Consider the following 15,078-nt stretch of genomic DNA (forward strand, 5'->3'; position numbering starts at 1 on the left):
ACACACACACACACACACACACACACACACACACACACACACACACACACACACACACACACACACACACAGGGTGCGTGCCAATATCTTTGTGGGGACCCGTCATTGACATAATGCATTCCCCAGCCCCTTACCCTAACCTTAACCATGACCTAATTCTAACCCTAACCTAGTCTAAACCCTCAAACAGCCCTTTAAGTTGTGGGGTCCAGCATTTTGGCCCCACAAAGCTGTCCGGACCCCACAAGTATACTGAATCTTTTTGGACCCCATGAGTATAGTTAAACAAGACCACACACCCACACACACACAGTAAACTTGCACAGACTTGACAGCGAAAAGCTAATGCACACCGTAATACACCGAGCGCTATGTTGCATCATTCTATTACCTTTGGAGAGTCTATTACATTACAGTGGAGACACAGGCAGGTGTAAGATTACTGTCTAGATGCAGGTTACGGCACAGGAACTGAAGATGCCCCGCTGCCCGTAGCTCACTTTTTACCCACTGTGAACTTCCAGTTGAGCCTCTATATATGGCCTCTAATGTGTGCAGTATGTTGCCTAACTGACAGAGGTGATGCAGTTTGCTAAAATATTGTTCCTGACTTGCAAGATCAGAAAGTCCCACAGTTTGTTGACTTCAAAACATAAGCAAGTTTTTCAATTCTTATCTGTGAGTTTAAAAGATTTTCCCTGAAAATGTTTTCCACCCAAATGTTATGTTCCCACGCATCTAAAAGTGAAAATAGACACTGATTTGCAGCAAAGGAGTTGAAAGCTCTGAATATTCATCATGTAATATACCGAGGGGAGAGAAAAGAGAGAAGAAACACAAACTAGCTGCTAAATGTGGACAGTTCTTCACAGTAACTATAAAATAAAATCCAACAGCAAAAAACCACAAATAATGTCTTATAATGACGTTTTTTATGTACTATTTATGTTCTTATTTAAAATAGGGACTGTTTCCCATTTTTTTCATAAAAAGCAGAGCATACTGAGGCCAAGTTCTCCATTAAACCTTGGCTGGTCCACATCATGCTCATACCTCTCAGTCCAGCTACAGCACCCTTCCAGCTCCTCATGTCTAATTTCACTCTGGGCTCCACATAAACCCGCCTCACTGCCTGCACTGAGCTGTGACTTCTTGACCTGCTCAGCTGCTATAGTGGGCAGTGGTGCATTCAATGGGACTGACACTCACTCAGGGTTGCTAAGATACTATATGGCTAATCAGGTCTGGAGTTAAATCCCACCATGATCCTGAAAGGACATCTGAAGAAATGAAAGGGGAGAGAGAGGGGGAATGCCATGCAGCAAAGGGCCGGGGCCCGCTTTGCCAAAGAGTAAACCTCTATATATGGGCGCTCGCTCTACCAACTGAGCCGTCCGGGCGCCCAATAAATATCAACATTAACGTTTCTATGTAAAAAAAAAGGCTTGAGGACACTCAGTTGAGATGTATTATGTAAGTATTTTTACAGTTGTACAGTGATCAGAGCAATGGATCCGCCATGAGCTTCCCCTAAGAGAAGTTAACACCACTGCACCTGTAGTACTACATCATTGTCTTGTGTCCTCCACTGCTCCACCACAAAACATGCATCCAGAATATGGATGCCATTATCAGCTCCAGTGGGGGTAGAATGGAGCATTTCCAAATGCACTTAGAGTAATACCAGGTTTCATCACCACACAAACTGAACTAACTAAATTAAACTGTAGATCCCAAAAGTGAAGAGGAGATCATTCTGTTAAAAAAAACGGACTTATTCCATCCTTATATCACTCTTCCTATCCACTCTGCCTCCACTGTCACTTTATGTTTGCATGTACGTTTCGCCACATTGGAGGATATCCCACATTTTCATTTGAATTGATTCAGTGATTGAAGAAAGACTCCAAATTAATTCAACTACATGTTAAATGTCAGCCTCACGCTATTTGAGTAGTCAAAAAGTTCTGTCCCATTCCTCATTTAGCATTGTATTTTTAAACAAGCTCTACTCCATCCTCTTGCATTTAGGCTGCAGTCACACCAAGGCGGGACAGTGACTAATGCAGGGGGTTTGCAAACTCTTAAAGCTAGCTTAGCCAAGATTCAAACATCAGAATTTCCCTTTATAGCTTTTTTTTGCCTGCAATTCTGCTGCTTGTTGTCTATACTGAACCTTGGCAAGCATCACAAAATATCACTTTGTCTCCCAATTAACACCGAGGGCCCTAACTTGCACCCGGCGCAGTTGATTATCTGTTTCCTGTAACAGTTCATCTTGCTGTAGGTTCATTTGGCTCAGCAGCTGCAGCTAGTTTTAACTGGAAATGAATTACACCTTTGCGTTGCCAGTTGTCTGCTGCTAATACAAAAGAAAATAAACGGAAACTGTGTGCCACCTTCTGAAATTGGACGCACAGAGCCAAGAAGCAGAATAAAAACGTCTGAAATTCGTTTAAAAGACGTCCACAATGGCCACATCTGGACTGCAATTAACTTATACAGAAGTCCTGTCGACATCAATACTGGACGTTTGGTGGACGTCGGACAAAAGACGTCATCTGGCGTCACAGTCTTCGCCATCAGGGGAGCAAAATTGAACGTGCAAAAACAACGTAGAAAAGACGTTGTTTGGACGTGTCTTTGCGCAGTGGGGCTAAGTAGTAGAGCAGCATTTAATTGTTACTTTAACAAAGAATTAGTAAAACACTATACGTGTTACACACAGGGAAGTGCAGCAGCATACACACATGCAAAAGATTAAAACTAAAAAAATATTATGGAGCAAAGGGTTTTTTGACACAGCTGGGAGATGACACTCTGATTGGTTTATTTCATGTTACGCCCAAAACACACCTATGAATTGATGAAGACTCTAAGTACAACCCTTTGGAACCATGAGCCCTTTTTCAAACTAGCCAAAGTGGATTTGGACGCGCCCTAAACTCACCGGCACCATGCGCTTCACGATGTGCACTTAGATCGTTAAAACAGGGCCCTTAATCCTATTGACGCATATTTCTTTAAAGCATGTGCATGTTATTTTGGAGGATGTTACACCTTCGCAAGGCAGCAGCTCATACTAAAACACGGCTCGTTTGGCATCCATGGTGATGTCTGCTTCTCTCTACAGTGGAAAGTTTCCCTGTTTATTAACACGCTTCACTGAAGGCCAGAGCATGATCTTCCAGCTGAAGTGTGAGTCCTGGTGGTGTCACAGCGTGAAGTGGTGGAAGGGTGGGACCACCTTACATAATCACGTTGATATAAATTAGATTCAAGGTTTACACTCAGGGTCTAATTCATTGCTTTTTCAGACTGGCGAGGCCGGCACAGAGGGGCTGAAACTGCAGTAACAATCACCCTTTAAATTTATGGGAGGAAAATGGAGTGAGCACCCTTGTTTTCCATTTTAGATTAGGTGATTATATTCACACCTGCAGGCAGCACTGGACCGCTGCATTGTTCTGGACATGTTTAGGTGAAGTGCCCTGCTCAAGAGCACTTCAGCAGATATTTAAATAAGCAGGGACTTGCTGCTTTCCAGCTGGACTGGGAAGTCAGAATTTCCGAGATCCCAGTCGGAAATGTCAACTGGAACGCAACCTGGAGTCGGATTTCCAAATATGAAAGCTAGTGGAAGCTCTCCGACCCCAACCTTACGATCCAACATGGCGTGTATCAACAGTAGCTGCAAAATATATGGTGTTTATTCTTCTACACTTCTGTATTGATTTGTGTCTCATTAAATCATCCACAGACGATACTGTCCATCAGTGGACAAGTTGCTACGCAAAATATCACATAATGCCTTGTTATCAACTGATATTGCTGATGGCTAACATGGCTAGAGTTCCCCCGCCCAATTATATGTAATGGTTTTTCAACATGTGTCTGGATCACGGCCAATGACGGTGTGGTGCTATTCCCAGTTCAGAGCTCTGACTTCCGAAGTCAATAGAATGCAGCATTAATCACTCCTCCTACTCTCCCCATCATCATTTTCCCAGCAGGTGTGCGTTTGAAATTGCTTGTCATTAACCTGCTTCTCTAAAAATGATCCTTATTTTTCCATTCCTTGGAAGCAAACGTAGTGAAGGAGGTGTAAACGAAGACCCAGTCAGAGCTTCTGTGCACAGCACGGAGAGACACCAAGCAGAAGGGCAGCAACTGGCTGTGAGAGCAGATATATTGAGGGAATTACGATTCTGTCGTCTCCATCCTTCTGTGTATTTCACATTTAATTAATATGATAGTGAACTCTAAATGTTAGAGACCTACAGATCTTTGCAGGGTCTTTGGTACAGGTTTGCAAAACATAAGCATGACAAATTTCAAAACTTCTGCTGGCAATTACGAGAATTAATGTCTAATCAGGAAGGTACTATGTGAGACATATTTCAGGTAATATTAGCATGACAAGTGTCATACGGGTGACTTACTCATTGCATCCCAGCTCCACCCTTTGCCTACTATTTTGTTGGATGCGAGTGGTGTTTTTAACATTTAACATTCTGCCATAACACTGACTTGGATCATTCAAAAGGTGTAAACAAATGGGAAATCTCAAAGAGAGAGGAATTCTATTTAGTAGTTCCAAAAATGTGACATTTGTTTTGTTTGTTCTCACTGGTTTAACATGAAGGGACTGGCACAGATACCATTTTTACAAAAAAAAGGGAAAAGATACATCATGTTGAAAATTTAAGAAAATATTTTTGTCTGTTGAAAGGAAGCCGCTACATACACACACAGGCATATGCACTCAGGCCTGCAAACCCTGGCTCTGAAGCACAGACGGTCACAATCACATTCAACATACCTGTGAGGATACACAGAAATCTGGCACTAGATGTGACTCACTGGGAAACGCTTGATCCAGCATCTGTGGCGTTCTGCTTTAATGACTGCCTGCTAAACCGAAAACCCAGACGTCATGATGGTAAGAAAAGTCCTATTCAGTGAGCATGAGTATGTTATGGTTTCTTATTTTTTATACTCTAACTTGGTTTTGTTCATTTTGGATCTGGTTGACCTCTAGAAAGAGTGAATTTTGTGAAAAATGTGAATGCACACATGGGGTTGGATCAATAAATCCTTACAGCATGTGCAGAGGGTTACTACAGATGGTGAGAGCGATGGCGCCAGAGGTGCCCGAGCTCATTAAGAAACAGGACCATGCTCCGGTGCAGAGCAGGGAGAGGGGAGCCGTGGAGGGAGGAGAGGAGGGTAGGGGAGGATGCACAGCCTGTACCAAGATTATTCACCTGAATGTTACTGAGATCTGATGATTTGCTTCTGTTGGAAAATAGGGAAAGAAAATTATAAATCCTTTCTCTGTGCGTGCCTGGGCAGCCAAAGAGGATCTGTGTTTAATTTGTGAAAATAAATAGTAGCATGTAAATAATAAGCTCAGAGACTTTGCTGGGGCTGATACACACAGGAAACAGGGTGGAGTGTGGCGCCATCTTCCTGTCAGCAAAGCTTATTTCTCTGTTGCAGTTAGCTAAATGGAATTTCTACTGGCGATCAACATACCGAGATTTATAGACTTGGGATCAACCAATATAGGTTTTGATGCCAATATTTTGTGCAGACATGCAGTATTATTTAAATATGACTTTCAGCATGCCAACAGATCTTAGTCATTAAGTTCCCTGTATATTTATTATAGTAATGGCAGAGCTGAAAATGCACTGAAAAGATCATAAAGATCCTCATGAAGCTTTGCACTGGACCTATTTAATGGAGGCCAAAACACAAAATACTTTCATACTGGAAGTGGTGATGGAGAATTTTTTCCAATTTATGGTTTGGATAAAATAATGTAAACCTATCAACAACATAGTGTAGGCATGACCCAATGACATGACGTCCACCTAAAAGTTCAGATCAATAGAAAAACCACAGATGTGCTAATTGGGCCCTTTCCTATTGTTGCACAATTTAACAAGTTCAAGTTCCATTCCTTCTGGATAAAATCACTGCTCTGTCAAGGCATGAGAGGAAAATGTTGCACAACCTGACTGAAGAACAAAAAAAGTTTTTTCTTCATTTTCTTTAATCACTTTTACAGTATATTTTGGAACATGTGATTTCCAATACGTGTGACTGGGATCCTTTAAAAAAAATAATAACACTAACAATATGACGTGACAGACAGTGAACCATCATTCTATCTTTATATCACCTCTGGTTTACTGATCCTGCTGCCAATCAGCACCATTACCAGCCTGCGTGTGTGTGTGTGTGCATGCGTGCGTGCGTGTGTGTGTGTGAATACGTACACAAACGCAGCTACACAATGTGAGCATATTCCCATAAGTTCTACCACAACTTGACAGGCAGAAAACACAGAAGTTCCCCGTATGTTCACTCTTCCTAGTCATGGATGCGTCTGCACACATTCTTTGTGTGTAAAACTGCCACTTTCTGAGTGTAAAATGAGAAGAACATTGGCCTTAAAGACGCTGGGATTAATCCATTTCATAATTTGAGTAACTGTTCAATTGATTCAGGATGTGCGCTTTTTTTTTCGGAATGCAATGTCCTGCCAAAGCAAGCCTTGCATTAGGCAATCTATCAAAATGACGGAGTCAGTTTTAGTAAAATGGCTCCCAGATGGGCTCATGAGGTCAAAATATAAACAAAACATCAAAGCGACGATAGACTAGTCGTCATCGGTTTTGCTTTTCTTCTTCTTTTTCTTCTTCTTTCCCGAGCCCTCCACAACATCACCATACAAAGTGTCTATTGGTTCACATTTCACTGTTACATTTTCCTCCTTCACCCTCACACTGGGCTCCAAGCCCTCCTCCACCTCCCCTCGCTCCCTGTCCTCTCGCTCCTTGTCCCTCTTTTTCTTCTTCTTTTTCCTCCTCTCTTCCAAAACGTCGCCCCCCTGGAAGGGAAGCTCCATCATTACTTCATCCTGAACTTCAGCTACAGGTTCCTCTTTCACTCTCACCACCCCCGGCGCCTCTGCTTCCTCCCAACGTTCTGACTTTATTTGCTTTTCTTTCTTTTTCTTCTTCTTCTTTTTCCTCCCTTCCTCCTCCTCTGCCTCATCCTCCCGCCATGTTTCTTCTATGAAACGTTTGACTACCAGGGGCCGGAGAGTTGCAGACGAGGGCCCGAAGGCGGCTCCATCCGCCTCACTCTCCGCCACGCAGGTCAGCGTGGGGGTCTTACTGCCGAACGGATGGAAGCGCTGTTTCAGCCCTGGGGGTATGGAGGGTGCTGGAGCTGCGGGGATGACCTGAGGGGCCAGGTTTGCTCTGCTGTCTCCAAAGCTCTCACACACATTTAACAGGCCTGAAAACATAGGGCCAAAAACCACGGCATCTGATGACTGCTTGTCGCTGGTGAGCAGGCGGAGGTCTGAGGTACCGTGGGTGGATGCCAGGACGCTGTAGATCTGCTGGCCACCCCTAGTATTGGCTCCGCCTGCAGCGGTAGGGACCTTCACGGTCTGGAGACCTGAGAGGGGCAACTTAATGCCACTGAAACTGGGTGGAGGGAGGAGAGGCGAGGTTAGGCATCACACACACAAAGCATGCTGGAAAACCTAACTACTACATAATTTACCAATTTACCACGAAGCTTCTCTCCAGCTCCACTTGCTGGCCCCATAAGAAACAAACTGTCCCACTGTCACATACCACATGTTAATCTGACTCACCGCCGCTTATCCTGCCACAGATAGCAGCAGAGATTGTTGAAAGTGAGACTGTGTTACTTTACAATTATTAAATTCATAAGCAATAAAAACGCTCTCTTAAAACCCTCAGGACATTGGGCGGATGCAGCCGCTGGGTCTGGCATGACCAGTATCTTGTAATAATCAACGGTAGCAATGCAGGATTACTTTATTTTTCTCTTTTTCTTCATTCTTTATTTTTCTCCCCATTTAATTGTTCTTTTCTTCCATTCCTTTTATAAAGACTATTTTTTCTTAATTATTTCCTATATGCTACCTTTCGCCAAGCCCCTTGAGGGTTTTCTTGGTTTCCTTTGCATGTCTTTTTTTTTTTTTTACTTACTGTTGTAGATAAATAAATCAAATCCAAGATCAATTATGTCCATCTTTGAAACCGATTATATTAATGAGTCTCTCGCTGGACTCATGACTGTTATCTGCTTCTACTACCATTACGATTTGTTATTCTGTCATTGTAACTAGCGGCCATAGTTATTGCTGCTCAGTAAATGTTGCTCAGGCTCACGCTTAATTTAAGCCTCAAAAGTGGGAGAACAAGTGGCCGGGTTAGCTCAGTTGGTAGAGCAGGTGCACATGTATGGAGGTTTACTCCTCAATGCAGCGGCCGCGGTTCGACTCCGACCTGTGGCCCTTTGATGCATGTCATTCTCTCTCCTCTTTCATGTCTTTATCTGTCCTGTGGAATTAAGGGCCTAAGATGCCCCGAAAAATGGGAAAGATTGTACCCACCATTCTGGGTTAAAGCTAGCAGGAGCTTTGATGAGCCATAACTCATTATTGTTCGTCAGACTTTCTGTCAGAGTTGTCTTGCAGGGCTTATGGCAGAAAGACACAAATTCAGGAGGACACTGGAACCTGGTGGTCTTCTTATCTGTGGAGACACACAAGAACCGCACGCAATCATCATTTCATGAATCAAATAACACCAAGCATAAGAAATACACAATATGAGCCACGAGAAAGAATACCTGAATAAAAGCTGTGTGTGCTCACTTCTCATTGGATTAGTTTTTAGTATCAGTGACACATCACTTGTGTGCACCGTCTCTAGGAAATATGTTTCTACGGTGCCAGTAGAAACACAACTACACAGCAAATGCTTAGCTACAGACCTACGTTATTTTGAGACATTTTTACTAATTTTTCCGTTTTTGTGAGTTAAAATGTAAAAATAGAGGCGTTAACCCTAAGAATCTACCAACCACTGCTTACTGTAGTAGGCCTACTGTGCATTTACTTGCTTGCATTATATTTCTGAATTTAACTGCCATTATAAAGCTGGTGTAACATATCTGACCACCACAAGCTTTTTTAACCTGAGCGTGTTAACTTACCGGTTTCTTTTTGCTTTACGGGGGATTCTGCCGTATTATTGTCCTCTTCATCTTCGCTGGATGATGATGATGATGATGAAACGTGTCTAGGCATTTTTATGTTTACAAATAACTACAAATTTCTAGTATTTAAGTTTGTTTTAATCTCAAAACGCATGGCTACGGCGGACGCACATGTGTTGACGCCTAATGAACGCTGCACCTTTAATTACGTCACTTCCGTGACAGTTTGGTTGTAGTTCTAAAACCAGACACCGAGAGTGGGTTTACGTTGACATAACACGGCAAGGAAACACTAACACCCAAAATGCACCTCGCTTAGGTTACGTAACGTTGCAACGTCCGTCGGGGAAGCAGTTGACAGCAGGCAAGAGCAGGCCGAAGTGGGTAAACAAAACAAACATATATAGTTTTTTAAATAGCGAAAACAATCTATAGGTTTTGTCTATTTTTATATCTAAAGAATGTATTTGAAGTGGTTTGAAGCCCGTTAGAGTAAAAAGTCGCTAAAAAAGAGAGGGCGTGCACCTGCCTAAGCTAAATAGGTTAACCTAGCTAGCTAACGTCTGTCGTTGAACCCGCTCAGGTTAGCTAGCTAGCTAGCTGGCCAGCCATGTCGTCCCCCTCCTCCTCCAGGCGCCAGTGGTGCTACCTGTGCGACCTGCCAAAGATGCCGTGGACTGTGGTGTGGGACTTCAGCGAAGTGGTTTGCCGTGGATGCGTAAACTACGAGGGAGCTAATCAGATTGAGTTCCTTATAACGAATGCCCGACATCTGAAACGAACTCACGGGATGCAGGACGGGAACGTCAGGTCACCTGGTCCCTCGCCCAATAAACACAGCACATCTGGCAGAGGAGATGCGGACGGAGGCAGGCAGCACATGGACCGCTTTGACAGGGGAGGAAGAGGAGAAAGCACCGTGTCAGCTATTCGTGTGCCGCCCAACGGGCTGCACCGCGACGGCCAGCACCCTCAAGAATTGAACCGTCAGAGCCCCAGCGGCAGCCGAAGACCCATGCTAGGCGCTGCCATCCCTCCTAATTTAGTGACTCAAAGTATTGCAGGGATTCCCCATGGGTTACTTACGGGTATGCCTGCGGGTCTAACCGCCAGGACAGCCCCAATGAGCAGCCCCATGATCTTCCCTGCCCCGGTGCTGGCCGAGATGAGCCGCAGACAGCTAGGGATGGGGATAGCTCCATTTATCACTCCGGAGCTGGAGCGAGAGCTCAGTTCGTCCCAGAATCAGCCCAAGATGCAGACACAGATCCACACTGCTGTGGCCGGCAGCAGTGCCAGTAAGAGTACAGGCATCCCTTCTTCTACCTCGACCCTGGCTGGAGGGGTGAGTCAAACCAGCCCCAAGCCTGCCTCGTCGCCAGCCAGGCAGCCACGGCCCCTAACTGCAAGGTCCGGAGGGGAGCCCCTGGGATCCAGCACCTCAGCAGAGGCAGCCACCACAGCTGCAGCGTTACCCCACAGCGGTGCCTCTGAACTGGGATCAGCATCTGCCAGCAGCACTCATTCAACTGGAAACACTCTGTCCTGCACCTTGTGTCATGAGAGGCTGGAAGACACACACTTTGTTCAGTGTCCATCAGTGCCGGGGCATAGGTTTGTTTTGTTTGCTATTTGTATCCTTTTCAAGGTAGCAATACATAGTACATAGCCTGTTTTTATATATAAATATATAATGTGTGTGTGTCCATGAAAAAAATGCTTTGATTGTGTCTTTTAGTCACACCAAGTAAGCATGACCACCTTTTAGTCTCTGATCATTTATAAAAAATTTTGCATACAGTTTTTAGACTAAAAAACATTTAAAAAATCATTAGTTCTTGGTATCCCTAATAGTTATGTCTCACTAGTAATTGGAATATCGTCTTCTGTACCTCCATAAAATCTAGGTTCTGCTTCCCCTGCACAAGAGTGTACATCCAGAGCCGGCGGGGCGATGGGGAGGTGTACTGCCCCAGTGGAGAGCGCTGTCCACTGGACAACTCTCCCAACAGTCCCCCTTGGGCTTTCATGCAGGGAGAGGTATCCACCATACTCGGCACTGCCGGAGCAGGAGCTGCGTCAGCTGCTGCATCTGGAGCCGGGAGCGGAGCTGCCAGTGGAGCCGGAGCTGCCAGCGGAGATGTCACCGTCAAGAAAGAGAGAGACACGTGATGATGGCTTCCATGGAAACCAGACCAGGACCCACAGCAACAGGCAGGTCCACAGACATCTGACAACCCATAGTCTGATGTCTGACAGCATTTTGCATTGTGAGACCATCATAGAAGAAAGTTTACTTCCATCTTCAAGAAATGCTTTTGCCTGTCCTCTCAACAGCTTCAAGTTCTGAATGTGGATGTTTGTGAAGACTTATCTGTTGACTACACAAATGGTTTTCATTTCAATTGGACAGGCATTTCTATTATTAATATTCTTATTATTATTGTATCAATAATATTATCCTAAATTATCGATTCACCCAAATTAATATCATCCAGGCTGTTTGGCATATTGGACTTATAAAAATGAATTCATAATTAGCTAGATGGATGAGATTAAGAGAGGCAGGAGTGATTCAAATTGACCTCTCAGTCTGCAAAAATCTCCTTAATAAGAGGCAGTTAGAGTATTGTACATGTGTTGTAACTGAATTTATTTATATCCCACTAGATGTGCCAGTCTGAACCACACAGCTTGTATAGGGGGGTATATGTGTAATTTTACGTTATATGTTTGTTTGTGCTTTTTGTCACTCCAGATTTTAATCGCATACCGGAAAGAGACGTCTGCAATGAAGCTCTGAGAGATCCAGCAGAGAAGCAACACACTGGCCCACAGTTCAGAAAACCTCCAGTTTACAGGTCTTGACTTCAACTACTAAACATCACCCAACTCTATCTACATTATCCGACCTAAAATTGCCTTGCCTGTACTGTTGGAATCAGACATTCAGGGCCAATCAACAGCTGAACAGTGGCTACTTTTTGTAGTGTTCGTAGTAGTTGTGTAAAAACAACTGGGCTGCGTTTCCATAGTGGTTCAACATGCTCTCGTTCACTTGCCCTAAGCACTTGCCCTGGGGGGGGGGGGGGGGGGGGGGGGGGGGGATCCCTGCCCCCATCTTAAGTATCGTTCCAATGGTCTAGAAAACTGAAGTGAACTTGGTGAGATTGACCCTCAGAGGGCTGAGGGAGCGTGTGAATAATGAAGAGAAGCTAAAACTCCTGTTGCCGACCACCAAAGAAGGAGATTATAAATAAATACAATTTTAACATTTTTAGTTTCTTCATTGTTAGCGTGAATTTTTACTGAAACTTGTAAAACAACTAATGTCAATTTACTTTATACTAGTGCTGTCAAACGATTAAAATATTTAATCGCGATTGATCGCCTTAATTTCATAGTTAACTCTCAAAGTATTGCACAATTTTATCTACTCTAAATTTTTTAATTTGATTTATCTTATCAACATGGAAGAGTGGATCGGCCTGCTTTGTGCAATGTTTTTTCATTGAAATCAACATTGGCACATACACACAATGTGTATTGACACAATGTAATACTGTCAATCAATGAAAGGGTAAAAAAATACTTAAACCGGGGGGGGGGGGGGGATAATTGGCATCAGCTGTGTTGTGTCAGGTCCCAACGACAAAACACACAGATCCCTGTGGTCTTGTCAATGGATCATTTGGCAACTTTAAAAAAAGTAAACTTTCCATCCAGAATCTTACCGGCGTCTCACACTCGCCATCCACTCAAAACGTAACGTTACTACGCTTTGGCCGCCTCGCAAGCCCAAAGAATTGGGTGCGGCGTGCCTCTTGTTCTGCTTCTGGTCCAGCTAGATCCTTGGGGGTGTTGTAGTTTTTCTAACATTACTAGTTGCTGCAACAGCATGTGTAAAAAAAACTACAAAGTTTGCCAGGCCAAAAAGAACGTTAAACTTACGATAAAAAAAAAATGACAGCGTTAAAATGGGTTTGCGTTAATGCCGTTAATAACGCGTTTAACTGACAGCACTACTTTATACGTTTTATTTAAAGATAGTTGTATGTGTAAAATAAGTAATAATGTTACAGATCACAAATCTGAAACTCATGCAGCTGATTACCGAGCCTCACTGAAACAAATCTGCAGGTATTTATGATGTGTAAAAAGCAGTAATAATACTTTTTTATAAATAATATTTGTATTGCGCCTTACATACAAAAAAAACTTTACAATTAGGAAATTGCGTGACGTAAGCAGACATAGAATGAACATTAAACAGGGATAAAAAGCCATAATTAAGAGATAATAAGATGGATATTAAAACGCACTTGAAGCAGTAGCGCTAAGCCTACAACTGGCGGTCGATCCGTAGAATTCGGGCTGATAGTGAACGAGGGCAGGTCTGTTCCATTTCCCTCCCCCGCTTCTGACTGTCCACTTCCCCTCTGTTCTCCAAGTGGCCTCCGTGTGACACATGCTATGACATCATACCAAGGGCTGCGGGGAAGTGAAGGGGGGCGTGTTAAAAACAGCTAATGAAGCGCAGCCCTGATCATACCCACATTAGCACAAAGAATTGTTGCCAGCCAGCTACTGTTAGCAGCTGGACACAAAGGGGCTGAAGCCACATATAGACTCCACCAGTCCTTTCTCACTTTTCTACAAACAAAAATCCTACATCACCATTGCAATCTTTTGAAAGATTTCGTAATTACATAAGCAACTGTCCCATTTGATTATGCACCTTATGAAGCGACCAGTGCCAACAGGACTGCTGAAATGTCTCTATTTCTCTTATCTGGTCACCAGTGTATTAATATATCACTGGTTTTATGTGCTAATGGTAGCTTTTTAGCAGACCTAATATAGTGTTGTTTATAGTTTCAAATGTTGCTTCTCAAACTCACAGAAAGTAGCCACGCTCCAGTGTTTATTGTAACAACACACACAATACTGTATTTGCATGGGAAAGCACAGAAATCTTGTTTGGACAAATCCAACACAAATGTTGAAATGCTAAAACCGTGGCCACGGTTGTTCTGTATCTCTCCCAGTGATGAACAAACTTTGGCTGGCGGCTTGCAGCAGGCGGTCAGATATCAGACTGTCGGCACAAAAATACAAGCTGTTCTGAGTTGAAACAAGTTGGAACGCGCCATGTCACTTTCCTCTGCCAGTGCTTGGTCTAATAAAATCTTTGTGCTTCTACAACTAGGATTAACATTAAAAACTGACATGACACTGACAATTATCATGACAAAGTGTACCTTAAATTTCAAAGACATTTTTGTTTTATGACTGTAGCTATGTCTTGTCGCACAATCATATTGTTAAAAAAAATTAAAACAAAGAAAAAAATATACATATATACAAAAAACATGAAACCGACATGAGTTGTGGACAGAATGCCAGTAGTGACATTTCTCTGTGTGTCTGTGCATTTGTATTTTTCTTCAGCGCAAAGTAATGTTGACTTTGACTCAGAGAATAGTGTCTAGGAACAACCAGTGTATGTGTCAAAGCATAGAGCAGCCTCAGAGACTCTTTGTTTAACTGTATTTAAATGTTGCTTTCATACAAGATCCAGCCCAGCCTACGCTTTACCCCGAATGTATATGAAAAGATATCTATCGATAGGCCTAGGACTATATTTTATACTCAAATGTTAAATGTTATATACTGTATAGATCTATAATAGTATGTGCAATCCTTAGTTATAGCATATGCACCAGTTTGGAATATGTACTTAAAAACAATGCTGTGTTTATCAGTTCTTAAACCTTTAGTTTTTTGAAGTGAGAATCCACCTAAAAGCAAAAATGTTGTTCTGTAATTAGAGCACGACCGGTAAAGGATTTTTAAGGCTGATATCGATACAAATATTTGGTTATTTAAAATCCAATATTCTGATCTATCGGCGCATATATAAGATAATAAGATAATAAGATAATTTAAGATAATTTGTTTATTAGTCCCCAATGGGGAAATTACTGCACTACACTCTGTGTACACACTTTTGTTAGTACT

General features: G+C 42.9%; 2 protein-coding genes across 2 annotated transcripts; one reads left to right on the forward strand and one right to left on the reverse strand.

The window, feature by feature from the left end:
* Positions 1-6,510: 6,510 nt before the first annotated feature.
* polr1g (RNA polymerase I subunit G) lies at positions 6,511-9,269 on the reverse strand. Its single transcript, XM_034867152.1, has 3 exons — positions 9,055-9,269; positions 8,450-8,591; positions 6,511-7,508 (listed from the first exon to the last, which is right to left on the reverse strand). Exons 1-3 carry the CDS (start codon positions 9,146-9,148, stop codon positions 6,671-6,673), a joined length of 1,074 nt encoding a protein of 357 aa, XP_034723043.1. The 5' UTR covers positions 9,149-9,269; the 3' UTR covers positions 6,511-6,670.
* A 340-nt stretch (positions 9,270-9,609) lies between these two features.
* irf2bp1 (interferon regulatory factor 2 binding protein 1) lies at positions 9,610-12,202 on the forward strand. Its single transcript, XM_034867151.1, has 3 exons — positions 9,610-10,671; positions 10,965-11,271; positions 11,816-12,202. The coding sequence occupies exons 1-2, from the start codon at positions 9,668-9,670 to the stop codon at positions 11,227-11,229; spliced, it is 1,269 nt and encodes a 422-aa protein (XP_034723042.1). The 5' UTR covers positions 9,610-9,667; the 3' UTR covers positions 11,230-11,271; positions 11,816-12,202.
* Positions 12,203-15,078: the final 2,876 nt, after the last annotated feature.

The sequence above is a fragment of the Etheostoma cragini genome, chromosome 3 (assembly GCF_013103735.1).
Source record: "Etheostoma cragini isolate CJK2018 chromosome 3, CSU_Ecrag_1.0, whole genome shotgun sequence".
Classification (NCBI taxonomy): Eukaryota; Metazoa; Chordata; class Actinopteri; order Perciformes; family Percidae; genus Etheostoma; species Etheostoma cragini.